Source organism: Sylvia atricapilla, chromosome 17 (genome assembly GCF_009819655.1).
Source record: "Sylvia atricapilla isolate bSylAtr1 chromosome 17, bSylAtr1.pri, whole genome shotgun sequence".
Lineage (NCBI taxonomy): Eukaryota > Metazoa > Chordata > Aves > Passeriformes > Sylviidae > Sylvia > Sylvia atricapilla.
In genome coordinates, this window is record NC_089156.1 from 11319187 (window position 1) to 11336694 (window position 17508).

The window sequence follows — 17508 nt, forward strand, 5'->3', positions numbered from 1 at the left end:
TGGAGAGGGTTTAAGGCAATAGATGTGGACAAGGTGTCAGGAGAGCCAAGGCAGAGCAGCGGCTGTTGCAGCAGCACTTCTACTGAGACAATGAAGAGGCAAAGCCCACAGAGCTCTGGCTTTGATAGCCCTCCACTAACACTTGGTATGTGAGGAGAAATGAGCAGTCAAAACCCAGCTTGTGGAACTTCAAGAGAGCTGAGGGAAGGTAGTATTTTATTAAAGTAAATTTTAAAGTAATAGCATAAAAATTAAACAAAACAGAAAAAAAGTTCTGTGACCAGTAAGCCATTTATCATAGAAAACTGGAGCCAGACTCTGCTTTATCTTGGTCTGTGGCCACTGGAGCTTGGAGACTCAATTAAATAGTAGGTACTGGCTCAGCTAATCTTCACAATCCTTCAGGGAAAGAAAAATGACAGCAGCAAGGATCTGCTGTCCCAAGGTCAGGCACCTCCTGGCAGTGGCCATGTTCACTCTAAGGAAGAATCTGTGCCTATTATCCTGTGCCCTCTGCTACCAGTGAGCTCGGGGAAAGGAGGACTGGCAAAATGATGATGCCAGAACTCTCCCTGTCCCAGGCTCAGCCAGTGCAGATGTCTGGCATAAAGCACAATTTCCCCTCTGTGCTTAGTGCAAATTAATCTGGAAAGACAGCAGACAAGGAGCAGACCCAGTTTTCCCTGGGACTGGCTCCCAAGTAGTGAAGAGTAGTGACTATGGTCCCTTTCTCAGTTTGGTTCCCCACTTCCTTCCAGCAAAGAGAGAGTGGTCTCATGGCAGGGTCAAGAAATGTTCCCAGCAGTGGTTTAGAGCAGCAGTGGGTCCTGCAGCACCAGGAGCTCAGGAGTTTGTTCCATATGTCTCACCAACTACCTGCAAGGATCAGAGATTACAGTTCTCTGCCAGAAACTCTTCTTTCTCCCTCTTCCAATCACATAAAATCCTTTGCACCAGCACGGTACTTCTTGTTACTCAGACTTTACTCTTCCAGTGGCACAAGGTGTTTTGATTGAGAAATCTGCCCTCTGCAGCCACACTTCCCACCAAGCACAGGGCTGTAGGGCTGAGCTCTGTCCTCAGCACCCATCAAGTAACCAACTACATCCTACTGACCAAACAGATTATTTGGACCCTGAAGGGAGCTGTAACTGCAGCTGTCAGCACCCTGGTCTCAGAAAATACCAATCCATTGAATGGGTTTTTTCACAAGTGCAGGAACTCCAAAAGCCAAGAAAGAAGGGTTTGATGGGAACGGGGCTGTTCCCTACAGCTCTTAGAAGGCAAATGCCAATGACTGCAACCCAAAAAGCGGGTGCAGTAGGAGCATGACAAGTTCTTGAACATATATTTTCCTCTCCAAGAGTGGTTGCCCAGGAAACATGACAATATTTGTTTCTAGTGCTCTTCCCTGCAACAGCTTTGAGGTAAAAATTAGCTTCTCTGACAAAGACAAAGTTTCCTTAGAACTGTGGTTCAAAATCCCCATTTGATGTGGACTTTCTACATCCTGTTTCAGAATGTCTGTGGAGCCAGAGGAGGAAGCGATTCTGCCTTTACCCTGCCTTCATTGATGCTTACCAGTTCATCATCCTCCACACATTTGTATTTCTTCTCCCGATAGTAATATCTCTTCTTCATGCAATTCAGAACAACAATGTCACACAGCACTGTTGCCTAGTGGAGATTGAGTGAGTTTAGGACAGTGATCCTCAGAACTGAGGCACTTAATCCAGAACTGAGTCCAAGTGTAGACAGCGTCACTTACCACACCAAACAGCGCTAAGCCAGAGCCGATGTTAATCATGGTAGGAATTACATCAAATTTTCCTGCCTAGAAGACAGTCACAAACCTGAGCATGCTTTTCAGCATCTGTGAAAGCTCTCACTACAAGACCTCCAGGAACTGTCACCCTACCTTTCCAAACACCATGATATCAAAGCGGATGCCATAAGCTTTGACAAGCGTCCGTGATTCAGTGCCATCACTATTCTTGTAGTATTTTGCAAACCTGCAGAAAAGATAGGTCAGAGCTTAGCTGGAAATTTTGAGGTTGCTTATGTGATCATGCAACATCCAGGTGTGTTCCCCATCCCAAGAGGATGGGCTGAACATTGGTACTCCCAGACACAAGCCCCGAGCGATGGAGATTTCATGCTGACAAGCTCATACAAGGAGAAAAGCCCAAAGCAGATGAATTCAGGACAACAGTGTGTACTGTAAAATGAGGAAAACTGCAAGGCATAGGAGGGGGAGAAAGCAGCTTTAGCAGGGGAGCAGGACTAGCAGGAAGAAATAAATTCAGCTACACGAGAGAGGCGGGCAGGCGCCTGCAGGGGACCAGGCAGCCGCGAGAGGGCAGGGCCGGGAGCACACAAAGGCTGCTCCGTGTCCCGCCCTGAGTGACACCATGCAAACGACAGGGAAAAGGGATGAGAACAAATAAGAGATCAGACTTACTCCGCCACGTGGTTGACTAAGCCAGGAGGAAGCAGAAAAGAGGGTGGAAGAGAAAAGGAAGGATTGGTAAGGGGCTGTACTAGAGTCTGAAATTAGCAAGAGCACTTCAGATCCAGCTGTGATAACCTCCAGATGGTCCTGGCACCCCGATACCTGATGGCCTGGCACCTCCCAAATACACATTTGTGCTCTGCACAGCTCCTCAGCAAATTCATCCAAGTTCCACCCAAAGATCCCCTGTGCTGAGTGAGATTTTGTGATTCTAGAAGTAACAGTTCTGAGTGGCATTTCTTCACAAGCAGGAATCCTGCAAGCACCTTGGCAAGGTGGCCAATCCATATTAGTACATTTGAGTCTGGATGCAACCATCTGCCAGCTCTGTGCTGGAGTTTTACTGAAGTGCTGGACTTGGCTGTACTGGGCAGAATGTTGTATGTGGTGGTGTGTGCCAGGATACTCCTGGTGCAGATATGGTTTCAACTGACAGAGCCACTTCTACAGGTTAGTTTTTCCCCCAAGCAGATTGAAGGACATGCTTCAGTCTCCCAACCCCATAGGAGTCCCCTCAAATTCTGCCCTACCTGCACACCCTGAGGCAGTTGTCCCATTGCCCCCCCATCGATCAGCCACCAAAAAGCTGATGGAAACATGACTCAGGCACTCTGATGCAATCAGTGGAGCTTCACTGCCCTCCCCTCTCTGCTGTGGTTTGCACACAGTGAGGATCCCACTTCCTCTGTCTTGAAGCATCAAAAAAGCTCTCCAGGTTCTCTTCTGTTGCTCTCCAAGCATCACTGGGAGCCCCAAACTACCACAACTGTGAGTGACACATGGAGCTGCAGGGACCCCAGGTGCCCTCCACTGCCACATTACCTGAAGTTGTAGCCAGGTGAGACAGTGTGGGCAGAGTCCTTGCTGTCCAGGCGCCGGAAGGAATATTTTGGCACACAGTGGGAAGCAGATCTGTCCAGGTTGCAGTCCCAGTTGATCTGCAGTGCCATGACTCCACCCTGCCAAGTGGAGGAGAGGAGGTGATGGGCAGTTCAGCCAGCCCAGCACTAGGCTCTCTGCTGACCAGAACCTGATTTACTAATCCCATTTACTAATTTTCTAATCCCAGGCTCAGTCCAACACTCTTTTCTGTTGCTACAGAACCTAGCACATAACCCCACCCAAACAAAGCAAGGCCAATTATTTGTTAAGTAGAATTGACTCCAGTCCCTCTGGCCAGAGCACTCTCCATCCTGCAGCTGATCTGTGTTCTGTGGCTCCTGCCATGAGGCAGAAGGGACAACCTCCTACCACTCCTCTTCTAAAAACAGCTGAAGTCCAAGAAAAGGGTATGCCAAATACCTCCACAGCCATTTCTTGGAAGTCCTGTCCTGCAGCTTCAACTATTTTCCCCAAGCGGAAGATGGGGCAGAAGGGATCTGTCTGGGCATCATAGATGCAGTTCTTGAGGTAGGTGGAACTGATAGTAGGGAGGATGTTTCGCCTACAGGAGAACAAAAAGAGAATGTTGCATCCCCTTTACTGCCCACGAGACCAGACAGTGTCATGACCCTCTCACTATTTACTTGCTGAAGTTGAACTTGCGGTACCAAATGTTGTTCTTCACCAGAAGGGTGAAGTTCTCAGCTTCTCGCAGGAACGCTGGCCTACAAAACAACAGAGAAACACAAACAGGACTCTGCAGAATCCTTGGTGCTCATCTCTTCAGCTATTCCCAACAGCATCGCAGTGGGAGAAGCATCAGCTGTGTACCATGAGCCTGCCCTCAGGAGGGGCACTGTGAAGTGGGAAGACAGAGCACTCACTTGGGTATATGATAGTCATCCTCCACAGGGCACCACGCAAAGACTTCACAGGTCTTAATGGTGCCGTTGTATGGAACACACTCCCCAGTCTGGATGCCTGCAAAGAATGCGCATGGAGGTACTACTGAGCAAAACCAGGCAGTATTTGACCTGTGGCATCCCCTCACTCCATACAGTGAAAGCAATTTTCCCAGAGGTGAAGTGCCTCTACCAAACCCACATTATCTTCCAGTGCATGTGTAATTTCAGAGAAAGAAGCATCAGGTGCTTTTCCTGAGTCAGATCCTCATCCATGTGAAATACTGCTTCAGGGACTAAAGGCCATGAAAAAGCTTCACGCTGTTTGCTAACTCACCAAAACCCCACATCTACCCAGCATCCACCCAACACAGTCTAAGTTCATCTGTTCTAAGTCCACCAGAATAAAAATCTGAGCTTCCTTGTCAGTCTTCTTACATGTGAGAGAAAGAGAAGAAGGAGACTGAAGTGAAATGCTGCTTCCTTCACAGCAGGGAGTGCACAGCACAGAGGCACCACAACCCAGACTGAAAGGAGCCTTTGCAGCAGGTTTCTTACCACTGCTGTGGGTGCTGACATATCCTGGAACACAGTCGCTCTTCTCCTTGCACTCTGTTCGATCATCTGGGAGCTGGAGAGGAACAATAGTCACATAAAACTCTGAGAACCCTCTTCCCTGCACTCCCACCCACACAAGGCAGGATTAAAGCAGATTCTGCACCTACCTCCGGGCAGTGGCCTTGCTTCTGGTTCAGTGTGAGTATCAGATTAGTCATGACAAACACGGCGTTCTCACCCTGAGCATGCAAAACAAGAAGGAAACTTCAGAGTGACAGTCTGCCAAGAGCATCCAAGGCACTGCACCAAACATCTTTGTTCACAGAGCCCAGGTGGCCCAGCAGAGGGGACTTGCTCTGGACACTGCTGGTGCAGTGCTAAAGGAGCAGATTCCTGCACGTGTCTCCTGGTGCTGTTGTGTTTAGCCAGAGGAAAGGACTGGCAGCTCTTTCTGTCCTCCCACTCGGCTCAAAGTTCCTCATTCATATTGTGAAAACAGAGCTCACACAGCTCCTCAAGGGAGTCGTAAGGCAGGAGCAGAAACAGAGCTCCAGCTGCAAGTCAGAGCACAACTCCCACACTTTCTTTTTGCAATATATCAGTTAAGAACTTGCCCGGTCCTGTTTCTTCAGGGAGCACTATTTTCTTTACTTTACTTTCACTACTTTCATATCTGTACAACTCCAGATCTGTCATCTGCTTCCGCTCCACTGATATGCAAATATGACCACTCAGACAAAATCTGACTAACTCTTGTCTTTTTTTCTGCACCACATGTCATGCAGACAGAGGGACCCATGACCAGCAGCTTGGCAGTGCCTGTCCAGCCCGAAGGCCACACATATGGCCCACACAGCACAGATTCCCACAGATGCAGTCAATCAGTAACTACACCGATGCTCCCTGTTCAGTTCTGCATCAGGTGATTTGAAGGCTGTTCCTGTGCCTTCTGCCAACAACCTGACTTGGGGTTGTTTGCTTCAGAAAGCAGTAAAAAGATGACAGGTGGTTAATGCTGCAGCTTCTTCTTGATGCCTGCAAAGCTCTTCCTCCTCTGCCAGGACTGGTGCTGTTGAAAGTCTTTGTGGGCACCATGGACAGTGGGATCAGTGCACCCTCAGAGAAGGAAAGGCTCCAAGGAGAACTTAGAGCCCATCTGAATACCCAAAGGGGGCTTATAAAAAGGAGGGAGGGGGACTTTTTACACAGGCAGATAGTGATAGGGTAAGAGGGAACAGTTTTAAACTCAAAAGAGGAGAGATTTAGAATAGATATTAGAATTCTTCACTCTGAGGGTGGAGAGGCCCTGGCACAGGCTGCCCAGAGAAGCTGTGGCTGCTCCATTCCTGGAAGTGTTTAGGACAAGGTTAGGCAGGGCTTGGAGTAACCTGGGATAGTGGCCCTGCCCAGGAGAAGAGTGGAATGAGATTATCTCAGTTGCTTCCAAACCCAAACTGTCCTATGATTCTACACAAGCACACACACAGACACACTTTTGTTGGAACAAGCTTCCCCAGGGCAGGTGCTCAGCATGATCTGTAACAAAGCAAAGCTGCTTCATTCTCTCATATCATGGCCACACTGGAGCCAAAGCTGCTCCAGTTCTCCATGGACTTAAGCAAAGCAGTAGCTGTTTAGAAAACCTTCTCTCTGCATGTGAAAGTGACTGATACCTGAGGAGGGATGACATAGTCAGCTACATCCCAGATCCTGGGTCCCAAGGCAGATGTGTTTGTCAATGTCACTCCCTTCACCTTCGTGGTTACAGAACTGACCACAGAGTCTGTCTCCTGGTAGCCCTTTTCCCACAGAAAAACCCACCTGAAAGAGAAGAGTTGCACAAAACAGTAGATAAACACAATAAACAGGTTGGAATTTCTCCTTTTCCCATGTCATCTGAAAGGGCCACTTCAGACAGTTTCACAGCATTTCCTTACAAAAGTGTCACCAGATTGGCAATCTCCTGTCTGATTTCTGTGGGCGATATTTTTTTTTTTTTTCAGACTGATTTCCAGGCTCTAATTTGCTTTTATGCCCAGCCCTGCTGAGGGAACCGACGATCACCTCCCGAGACGCTGCCACTCCTGAGGGGCCCTTGTGGCCATTCGCTTAAAAGTTGAAGCTGATCCTTGCGGGGCCCTTTCCAACCGGGAATATTCTGTGATCCTGTCCTCAAACCCACCTGAGCCCCGCGCTCCCCTCAGCCCCTGAGGCCCTCAGGGAACGGGCCGCTGAGGGAAGGGCGGCTCCCAGCCCTCAGAGCTCCCAGCCCTCAGAGCCGCGGCCCCGCCGCCCGCCCGCTCACCCGATCACATAGGCGAGGATGCCGAGCTGCACCGCGCGGTTGATGAGCCCCACTTTGCGGCTCCGTATCAGCACGATGCGCGGGGTGTCGTACTCGAAGAGGAAGCCGTGGATCGCCCCGCACAACGCCATGGCGGCGGAGGGAAGCGGCCGGGACGGAGCCGGGACGGGCCCGGCCGCGGCCCCACAGCGCCCCGAGCCGCCCGCCGCGCGCTGCCGCAGCCCCTCACGGCAAATCGCCCCGGGCCGCCGGAGCACAGCGAGAATTTCAGCCACAAACCGACTGTTGTGAATGAGAAGAAGCCAATTAAAAATAACAGAAAAATAACAGAAGTTATTTAGCAAATTTAAAAGACGATTTTGAAAAAAGCAATTAAAAAGCCACAATGAAACTGGACAACATCGATCGAATGTTGGGTGGGCAGAGTGACAGTAACAACAATACCGTCCAACCTCAACCACACACCCTATGTCCTGGTGTAAGGGTTTTTATACGGTTTATTTGTCCTGAGGCTAAGTCCATTGAAAGTCCAAATACTGATGTATCTCTTTATTTCCAAGTGAGGTCTAGACAGAGGTTCCCGTGAGTGTGAGAAGACGTTGTCAGTCTTCCCGGATCTTGTCTTTGGGGTGCAGATTTGATCATCCTCCGGATCCCCTCACCCAGATTAATATCAGATGTCAATCAGCTGTGAAGTGGAGGCCCATCATTGATGAATGGGCCGTCTCCAGTCTGGCCATGTCATTTCTGTTGCAAATTTTGTGGTTTCGAGGCTTGCACCACAGGTCTTGGAATCTCAGAGATGCCCTGGAGTAGCTTTTTAACAGACCAAATCTTTGATACACGAATCTATACATTACATTTACCACAGGACTTTCCACGGCTGTTTTCACAGAATCCATTAGGTTGGAAAACACCTCTGAGATCGTCGAGGCCAACCAGTGACCGAACACCAAGCACTTAAACACTTCCAGGCTCGGTGACTCCAACACCTTCCTGGGCAGCCCCCTGCAATATAGTCACTCTTTAATAAGAAATTCATCCTAATGGCCAACCTAAACCTACCCTGGCACAGCTTAAGTCAGTGCAAGGACCGAGTAACTGCCTGCAAAAGAGAGCAGAACATAGTGAAGACTGTCGCCTTCCCATCCACAATGATCGATTTCTTTGTTTTTCCTCTTGCGGGATTAATCTGTGCTTTAAATGTGGGGATCTACCACCCAGTTCATGTACTCTCCACCTCGTCCTAAGACACCCAACACAATTCTTTATTGTAGAAACATCACTATAACCCTCATAAGAGCAGGTAAATCACCAGGAAGAGATGAAGTGAACTGACAGAGTGGTGGTGGGAATTTCAGGCAATACAAAACTATTAAGACTCTTTAGTTCAGCAATGTATTAGTAAAATGCTTAATTTTTCACAAAACCAGCCAAAACAGGTAGGACTAAAAGAAGTGGGGAAAGGATAGGAATATGAGTGAATATTCAGTGTAACTTTCAAAAGGAGGATTGGTTCATGTGCTAGAACAGAAATGCATAAATGCCTATGATAGTATTTTCCCACTCTAGATAGATAAGATGCTCCAATATGAATATTAACACAATTAATGCGTTTTTCAACTGAAGATATAAATACAAGTGGCATAATCTGCCAGCAATATAACTTAAAATATATGTGGAGAATGGAAATGGCAAACTGCTGGGTTAGCTCAGAAAGAACAAAGCTTCGTTGAAAGGAGTGCAGAACACACCTGTTACAATCCTTCTCACCTTGTTTCTACAAAAATAGAATATGTCTAAATATAACAAAAATAGAGAACAGAAAAGGTGTTGGAGCACAGATTAATTTTACCCTGAATTTGCTGCTCCTTGGATGTACTCTGGCCTTACACATCATAGCACAAAGCTACTCACACAAGTTCAGGGAGAGGGAGTGGGAAAGGCAAGGCCTGCTTGAAGCAAAGACCAAACAGGAGGCTAAAGTCCCATGTTACAATTCTGATAAGTATGAATGAAATGCCCAAAAATATTGCACAAAAATGGCAAAAGTACTTTTCATTGTAATTCCTTGGTTTAAGCTAAAAAGAACAATACAAAGAAAACCCACTGGGCTTTTCAGAAAATGCTTTGTGTCACTGGAATCGCCTAAAATGAGTGTGTTTGATCTGGCTGGACCATGATGCCTTCAATGGTGACTTATGAAATTCATTCAGTGGCCTCTTTCTAGAGCCTCACAATCCAGGGCTGCAGAAAGCTGACAAGGCTGGGGCAGAAAGATGCTCAGCACCACATTTTTTAGGTGATACATCTTTTGGGCTTCCTTCCTCCAGGGTCATGCTTTGAGGTGACTTCTGGCTTTCTTCAGGGGGCAATCAGACAGCACCAGGTGCTGAAACCAATTCAGGTTGTGATGCACTGCCTTTTCTTCCTTCAGCAAGAGCTGCTCATGGTGCTTCTGAGTTGTCTGGCATTTGCCACAGCAGCACCACTTTTGGCAGTCTGGGGAAGAGGCTCCTTGTCTAAGGGTTAGCCCCAGCTCATATTCTTCATGATGATGGTTCTCATGGGACTCACCAGTACACATCAGCTCAGATTCTTCATTTTCATGGTTCTCATTGGACTGGCTGGTGCAGCAGCTTGCCAGCAGCACAAAATTTCACAGGGTGGCTCTGCAACAATTCCCAACATAAACCAAAGAAAACAGTATTTGCTGCTTCATCCAACCACTGAGAGAATTTTCAACAGGGATCCTCACCATTGGGTTTTGCACTTGACACAGCACAATGGGGATAATGATGATGGATCAGCAGATCTGGAGGAGGATTGTTTTTTTGTGTTGCCATCACCCACTGCAGTGGAACCGAATCAACACCTCACGAGTTGTTTCAACACCGACGCACTCCTGCGGGCACGCACCCACCACAGAGAAAGAGCAGTTTTTAAATACATCCTCTGGTCACAGAGTGCCCATGCTCTGATAGCTTTAAAATCATATTATTCTAGACCAACTCTGAGCTCCTGAGCACACTTCAGCATTCTGGACATCAGCATTTTCCATGCTCTGAGCAGTAGAGAGTGGTGAGAATCATGGGAGGCTTAGCCAACTTCCAGCTTCTTATTCTGTCAAAACCCTGACTTTCCTGGTGCACAGCTTACATCAATAAACAGTCACAGAGCACTCCACTGGGGAGCATCCAGAACCCAATCCAAAGATCTTCTGAAAAAGGTGTAAACACCAGTCCTTCAGCCAGCTAATCCAACAACAGTGCCCTGCCTCAGGCAGAAATGAACAATCCAAAATAAAAGAACCTTCTTGCCAACGTGCAATTGTTCAGCTCCTGCCATAACTAACAGGAAGGAAAAGGAGGTCTCCTGTGTAGTTCATGAGATTTACCTCTCAAAGGAATTTGGTCAATGAAGACAATCATGGGTGTAACTAAAGCCCAACATTGCTACCTCAGTATCTCAACCACATGGCAGAGCTTCCTGGGCTCTGACCTTGGTATTGTTCTGGTAGAAAATAAACACTCAGCTTTGCTTTTTAGTGATTCCTCCATTTTTTCTTCTTGCCAATGGAACTTGTGAAGGAACTTTATACACCAGAGGTTTGGGCCAAACCTCTCATCCATTATTTTTGGGGCCTGTAATGACCCACTCCTGGCATGTTAGAGGAAGGTTAGGGAACAAGGCAGAATGTGTCAACTGTGCAATGTAATTGAAAGCAAAACTCCCTCTTTTACATCCCAGCAGGAGCCTTCACAGAGTGACATTTCAAAATGACTGGCAGCCACTGAAACTTTATAACAAACCCTTAGGATTTCATTAACTCAGAAAGCTCATGCATATCTTTCCCGGATACTGTATGAACAATTACAGCCTTCCTGTTGTTGGACAAAGCCTTTTTCAGATCATAACTCTGTCCACATGAGAAGGGAATGGAATTTGCTCTCAAGTGCTGAAAAACTTCAGCAGAAGGAGCTGTAGGAGGCATTGTGGGCTCTGGAGGGGACCTGGCAGTGGAAAAACCACTCTGTTTCTGCAGAAAACCCCAAATTAGGGAGAAGATGAGATATAAATGTAGAAACTTATATGTATCTTATATTTTATACATATGGGCTTGTAAATGAGCTAATGAAAGTGCTAATTGACCTAGTTTCTTATGCATATATTTCAAAACTGGCTGAGAGGAACCAAAATTCATTACAACTCGCTTCCTTAGAGTATCAATTCCATAATTTCAGTTGAAATAAAATAGTTAATTTTTTTTTCAGTCTTTGGCTGCTACAGACTAGAAATAAAACATTTTTATCTTGGATATTGTACAGTCATGGGGTTACAACAAAAGATGGCTACGAGGCCCTTTCATTCTACTCTAGGTCGCAGCAGCATTGTTCCATGGAGTCTTTCTCCTCCAGCTTTCTTATTTAACTGTGAAATTGCCAGCATTGAGGTTTTCATGATCTGTGTTGGGAGGATGAAGAGATTGTTCTTTGGTTTGAGGAGGACCCCAGCCTGCAGCACAAAGTACAGACAACCAATCTACCCCATGGAGAGGTGGAAGCAACCTCACTGTGATACATCTTCTCTCTTTGCAGAAGAAAACCCCACATTAGGAAACTTTTCTTTCTTTATTTCAGTCCCTGATTAAAGCTCTCTTACGTTGATGCATTTTCCCTGACATTTGAATTAATGAGCCAAATGTCTCCAGCGAATTCAGGATGAGCCTGTGACACCTAAAGCTGTTTCTATGGCAGCTGCATGATGGTACAAACTGGAGGCTGTGACTTCACTGCAGGATCATACAGCAGGGCAGCTTGGTAGAAGTCAAATATTTGGGTATTATAATGAGTGTTAACAATGTGGCTGGGAAGGAAAGAGCTGGCTTACATACATGAGGTCTGTAAGTGCCTAGGCAGAGGGAGGACCTTAAAATTTCATGGCATTTCAATGTATTTTTCTTTCAACACAAAAAACCACGTAGCTGTGTCTTTCACTTACTTAGGGAGGTTTTCTACATATTCCACAGGGAATCCCTGACCTCACAGGTTTTTAACAGTTGAACTATAATTCACACATTGTCCTGTTTGAATTCTTGTAAAGAAACAAGCTCTTACTCAAGGGGGTTTTTTTGCCACTTAGAGACAATTTCAACCTGTCCTCCTCAAATGTAAGATAGGGAACTTGACATTTCAGATTGTTGCAGCTTTCTATAGGAGGAAGCTGCAGAAGGAACTACCCAAACCATGGTCCTGCCACACCTCATCAATCCTTATTTAGCACTTCGCTTGGGTCAACAGTGCTTGTCATTGTTTAGGCTAAGGGTGAAGTAATTTCCTTCACAATTTTATATGAAGTTTCATATCTGGATCTGGTGATAGATTGAGAAATCAAGTGTTTCAGCTGGAAGTTTAATTCAACAACATGAGGCAATTAAAGTAGGATGTAAAAGTAGGCAGAAAATCTGAATTCTGAACGTTGAACTGACATTAAGTGAAGACTTGCCTGCATTGGTATGGTGTATTCTGCTGTATCCCAGATCCTGTTGCTTTCGTGAGCCACTTTCTTCACACTGGTACTTACTGAGCTGTTAACATTGTCCTCTCCTGTCAGAGTCTGTGAGAAGTGGCTAGACAACTGTCTCGACAAAACAGAAAAGACAAATAAGCCCAGAAGAATAAAATGTGTCAGCTTCTTTGTATCATTCTTGAACAAAACGCACTCCAAGATAAAAGTTGGACATTTTCAAGTAGGTGAGAGAATTTTTGAATGGGACACATCAGCTGGATCAAACTCTGCCTTGGTTTCACTTTCACAACTTTTGGCTGTGAATTGATGTACACAAAAAGAGAATTCCTATTTTCCTGTCCTGGATGACAAAGACAACATGAGATGACATCCTGACCCTTCAGATGCCATTTGAGAAACAGGAATTATTTGCAATAGACCTTGATGTCATCCAAAAACATTCCCCAATGCTGTGTTGCTGTGGCCCTAGACTCTGACTTTTCCTGTCACAAATGGTAGTGTCCTGTCCATGTTGTTTTTTCTTTAAAAGAGCCTGAAAAACATAGGCTTTAATTTTTCAGAGTGACTATTTTTGTGCCTTATGCTGATTGCTTCAAAAATGTTGGCCAAACATTTTTACTTTCTCATGAATTGAATGTGTTAAGGAGGAAGGACACCTCTGTTCTAAAGTTGACAGAAATGTCACCCAGCTCATCTAACTCATAAAAGCACTGTCAAGTTTGAAAAACTATTGTATGTTCAGAAGATACTTTCTACATTACATAAAAGTGATATAAAAGGCTTGCTTTGAAAAACAAGCCACAAGCACTTGCACCAATTGAGGTTAACAACAGACTTTTCTGGATGGAGATAAAATAGAATCTGAAGAACAGAAATACAAAGCAACTGATCAACATTCCTTTATTTATATCCTTTATTTTGACAGCACTTCAGCCTTTTCCTCCTGGAGAACGGTGCTTTGGGATAACAATGTTGTTGGAAAGTGGCAGTGGGAACCCAGCTCTGAGCTGCAGAAGGTGGGCACAGAAGCTTAGTAAGGCCACTTGGATTTCCTGCAGACTCGATCCTTGGTGCGATTGGGATCAGTGTGCGCAATGTCCTGGCCTGCTGCCCTCCCAGGAGAGTGAAACCAACTCCACAAACCTCGGCAGACTTTGTTCAGCAAACTTATCACTGAGAACAGCCCTTGCTTGGCAGCACAGAGCAAAATTTGCCCTTTAGAGGCCATCAATTACGGCATATTCCTAAAACATCTTATTGTTGTTGGAATCTGCTGCAAGGGGTGACTGGCCATTTCATCTGACCTCAACCAGCAGGCTCTACAGAGCAGCCTCTAATCTCAGAAACACTGGTGTAAACCTGAGACTAATCTCTGGAGTTATTCTGGACTTTTTGGACAAGAAACAAAACCAGGCAGCATGGCATTAAACAAATCTGAATGTTTTCTGGAGGAAGCTTAGTTAACTGCCCAAACAACTCCTCTTTTTTAAATAACATCCTATGCCACACTCCCCCCTCAGAGTTCCCACAACCACATCCACCCTCCAAGGTGGTTTGACACCAGGTCAATGGTCTTGTTTGGTCTTGTTTGCTGCCATGGCATCATCTCTCCTCAGTACTACCAGACTCTGCCAGTCTGAAGTAACACTGGGACAACTGGGGCTAAATGGATGAAAACCAGCATCAGGCCAACCTCCTTCTGGGCCTGACTCTCCACCTCCAACACTCCACACCAGTGCAGAGAAGGTGTAATGCCCTTCTGGGCTGGGCAGGCACACACAGCACTCCACAGGGCTGGCAGTGCCAGGAAAGGTGCAGGACAGTGGTAAAGTGGGGTCATCAATGGGCACAGAGATCTCCAGTTTCTAATCTCATATTGCTTGGGACACCATTCTACCTGGTCTCAGTCTGGTTTTGCATCAGGTGCTGGGATGAAAAAGGAGTGATGAAGACCCTGCTCCTCCCAGCAGAGCCAGTCCATGGCACATACCTTGGCTGTGCCTCTCCTGCTGCACAGAGTCACACAAAGCTGCAGCTGCTCAGTGTGTTCTGAGCCAACCATGTGCGTCTGCTCCAGGGGGCAGGGAGAGGTGTGAGGGCACCACTGACACTGCACACACAGGAGGTGGGGCTGGAAAAGTGCAGAGCTCTCAAGGTCCGACCTGTAAATCCCAGGCTCAGAGTCTGAAAGACACAAGTTTGGATCAGAGTCCATTAGATCCAGATTTAAAGGAGTACGCTCCTCTCTCATGCAGCTGAAGACTCATAAAGGCACAAAATATACAAACCCTACAGATCTAATGTTTTTCTTCCAATCCTTTAGTGGTTTAAATGACTTACAACTGTAGACATGACAAAACATTCAGAACCAGACAGGCTTCTTGGCTGTTGGTATTGTCTTAAATGCCTCAGCTCACCAGAACCAGCCACATTCTGCACAAACAGGCTTAATTTTTTAAGACGTCTGTGATCACTCCTTAGGCTTTAGCTGACCACAGTACAGCTGCAAGTGGGAACCAGAAACAGGCTGGGGATGCATTTAGGTACTAGAATAGCCACAAAGAAATTAATTTTTAATATAACCCAGACCTATGTGTACATACACACAGCACAATATTCAGAATAACAAAAGCAAACAAACAGGAGGGGTCAGATTGCTTGAGCAAAGCAGAAGTATTGTCTCCTCTCCCTAAATGCTTTTGTTTTCACACTAACATCTTCCATCTGTTTGGGATCTGACCTCAGCAGCCCGGCCGGACGCGTTCATCCTCTTGTCTGTGCTGTTCCCATATAAGGTGATCTCTCTTCCACCGGGGAGCAGGATTCTCATTTGCTCAGGTTTCGACCCGCTCGGATTTGCTGCTCTCTGTGGTCGAGCTCTGTCACAACTTTGCTCGGCAGCATCTGCACAGCAGCGGCTGTAAAGGGAGGAGAAATTCAGGAGGGAGCAGTGAAGCTGTGCCTGCAGATCCAGAGAGCTCTGGATTGTTTATTTCCGTTCTCTTTCCTCCACAAGTTACCTCTGCAGGATGTCTTTGCAGTAAGAAGCTTCCACAAGCCTTTCCCAAGGTAAATAAAAGACAAATTCTATCCAGAGAACTGGATGGAACTGTTATAACAACTCTTATAACAACTCTCATGTCAAACCTTCTTTCCACATCTGTATCACTCTCCATGCAAACTAATTTGGGACTGTGGAAAATGCCCCCAGAATTATACAACAAATACACTGGAACACTGGGTCTCGAGTCTGTAAGACTTGACTCAGCACATCACCCAAACTAAGATAACTTAAGACAAGTTAAGCATAAACAAATCTCTGCTGCTTCCTGTAATATTTACCCAAGGCTGCACTGAGAGCTTATAGTCTCTTTCATGTCTGTGAAGATCCTTTTGTGATAAAGAGGTCAAGGCACTGAGATTTTTTTTTTCATTTGGGCAGTAATTTTGAACATTCAGACACCACTGCAGCCTGTAAATACCAAGCAGCAGAGGGGCAGCCAGGGGCCTGCATGTATGGAGAGCACAAAACTGGTGAAAGAAAGGATCATGATAACATAAAACTTTAAGGATGACATAGGATCTCTCTCACTTTCCCCAAGCTGGGATGTCCCACAAAACTGGACTCCCATGTGTGGTTTTGCTACTGCCTCCAATCACTTGAGCTTTCAAACACATCAACAAGTTCAGCCAGTCCACAATGTCTGATCATGGAGGTCTCCTTTCCCAGAGTCAGAATAATTAGATTTCATGGGTTTCCCTCTCATCATCTCTTCTGCTTCTTATCCTAAAGTTTTCATTCTTCCTCTTCTTTAACATGACAGAGACATGAGAAGAGGGGAGTGGTCCTTTCCTTCTGGGAAGGTGAGGACTGGAATAGTCTTAATATAGAGCAAAATCTCAGAGCAGCAACCTCCCAATGCACCCAGCCCAGATCCCTCTCCACCCTCACCACCATTGCCTTCCCCTCAGCACTGAGGGAGAAATTATGTGTGTCAGTGTTTACAGAAACAGTGTTTCTCCAGGATTAAATGATGGGGAACTCACAGGCACCTCCATCAGAAATACCATTCTCATCTGCTCTTTCTCTGTGTTCTACATGCTCAAAATACTCACCAGAGAAAACAGTAACTGATACCAGGAAAGCATGACAAAGGAAAGCAGATCTCTTCTGGGAACCTGTAGGTAAATACGATTCCTAAAGGTCAATATATGGACTGAAAGCACAAAGGAAACATGATCTGGTTTTAAAGTTCAAATCCGGGAGTCAGGAGACTTGGATTATATTCCTGGCTCTAACACGGCTCTCATGCCCAACCACAAGGCACCCATCCATCCCTTTTGTCACTTCATTTAACCAGTTAAGAGCTAGGACACCAATCAGTGTCACTTCTCAGCCTTCCCGTGAAGACCAATAAATTTTATGAAATTATTGTATGAAGGGTTTTCTGTTTCTCAGAAGGAAGAGGAGCTAATCTAAGATAGTCGCAGTGCTTAGAATTGCAAAGTATTACATTTATGGTTGCTACTTACTGAGTCAAATTCTGCAGTGATTTACAACCTGTGCATTTCAATTGGCACCAATTTAACATGACTCACTGCATATTTTAATCCATCATCTGGGGACTCACATGGGATTCTAAGACTATCCAAGAACCTAATTGAAATTGCAGAGAGGCTCCAAAATCTAACTATTTCAGGCCTAAGGATGGCTTTTGAAGGATCTGCAAGAACAAACTTGCAGACTGAGAGATTCCATGAGCAAGTTTGGCTTTAATTTACAGTCTGGTTCAGATTGTTTGGTGTTTTTGAAGCTGCTG

The 17508-nt window shown here is 45.9% G+C and overlaps 1 protein-coding gene across 2 annotated transcripts; it reads right to left on the reverse strand.

Annotated features, from left to right (window-relative positions):
• Window positions 1-199: 199 nt before the first annotated feature.
• On the reverse strand, window positions 200-7312 carry P2RX4 (purinergic receptor P2X 4). 2 transcript variants are annotated; one of them, XM_066331702.1, is made up of 12 exons: window positions 7160-7312; window positions 6528-6675; window positions 5022-5093; window positions 4855-4927; window positions 4279-4375; window positions 4039-4119; window positions 3815-3956; window positions 3335-3471; window positions 1919-2012; window positions 1769-1834; window positions 1582-1677; window positions 200-876 (listed from the first exon to the last, which is right to left on the reverse strand). In XM_066331702.1, exons 1-12 carry the CDS (start codon window positions 7288-7290, stop codon window positions 844-846), a joined length of 1170 nt encoding a protein of 389 aa, XP_066187799.1. In that variant the 5' UTR covers window positions 7291-7312; the 3' UTR covers window positions 200-843. The 2 variants fall into 2 exon arrangements, with proteins under 2 accessions (XP_066187799.1, XP_066187798.1); XM_066331701.1 differs by lacking the exon at window positions 200-876 and having other exon boundaries at window positions 919-1677.
• Window positions 7313-17508: the final 10196 nt, after the last annotated feature.

Coding starts and splice junctions, on each gene's coding strand:
- P2RX4 (XM_066331701.1), bottom strand. CDS start 7,290: ATGGCGTTGTGCGGGGCGATCCACGGCTTCCTCTTCGAGTACGACACC. Junction 3,472..3,814: donor TCCAAGAAATGGCTGTGGAG/GTATTTGGCATA, acceptor TCCACTTGGCAG/GGTGGAGTCATGGCACTGCA. Junction 2,013..3,334: donor TCACCTGGCTACAACTTCAG/GTAATGTGGCAG, acceptor TCTTTTCTGCAG/GTTTGCAAAATACTACAAGA.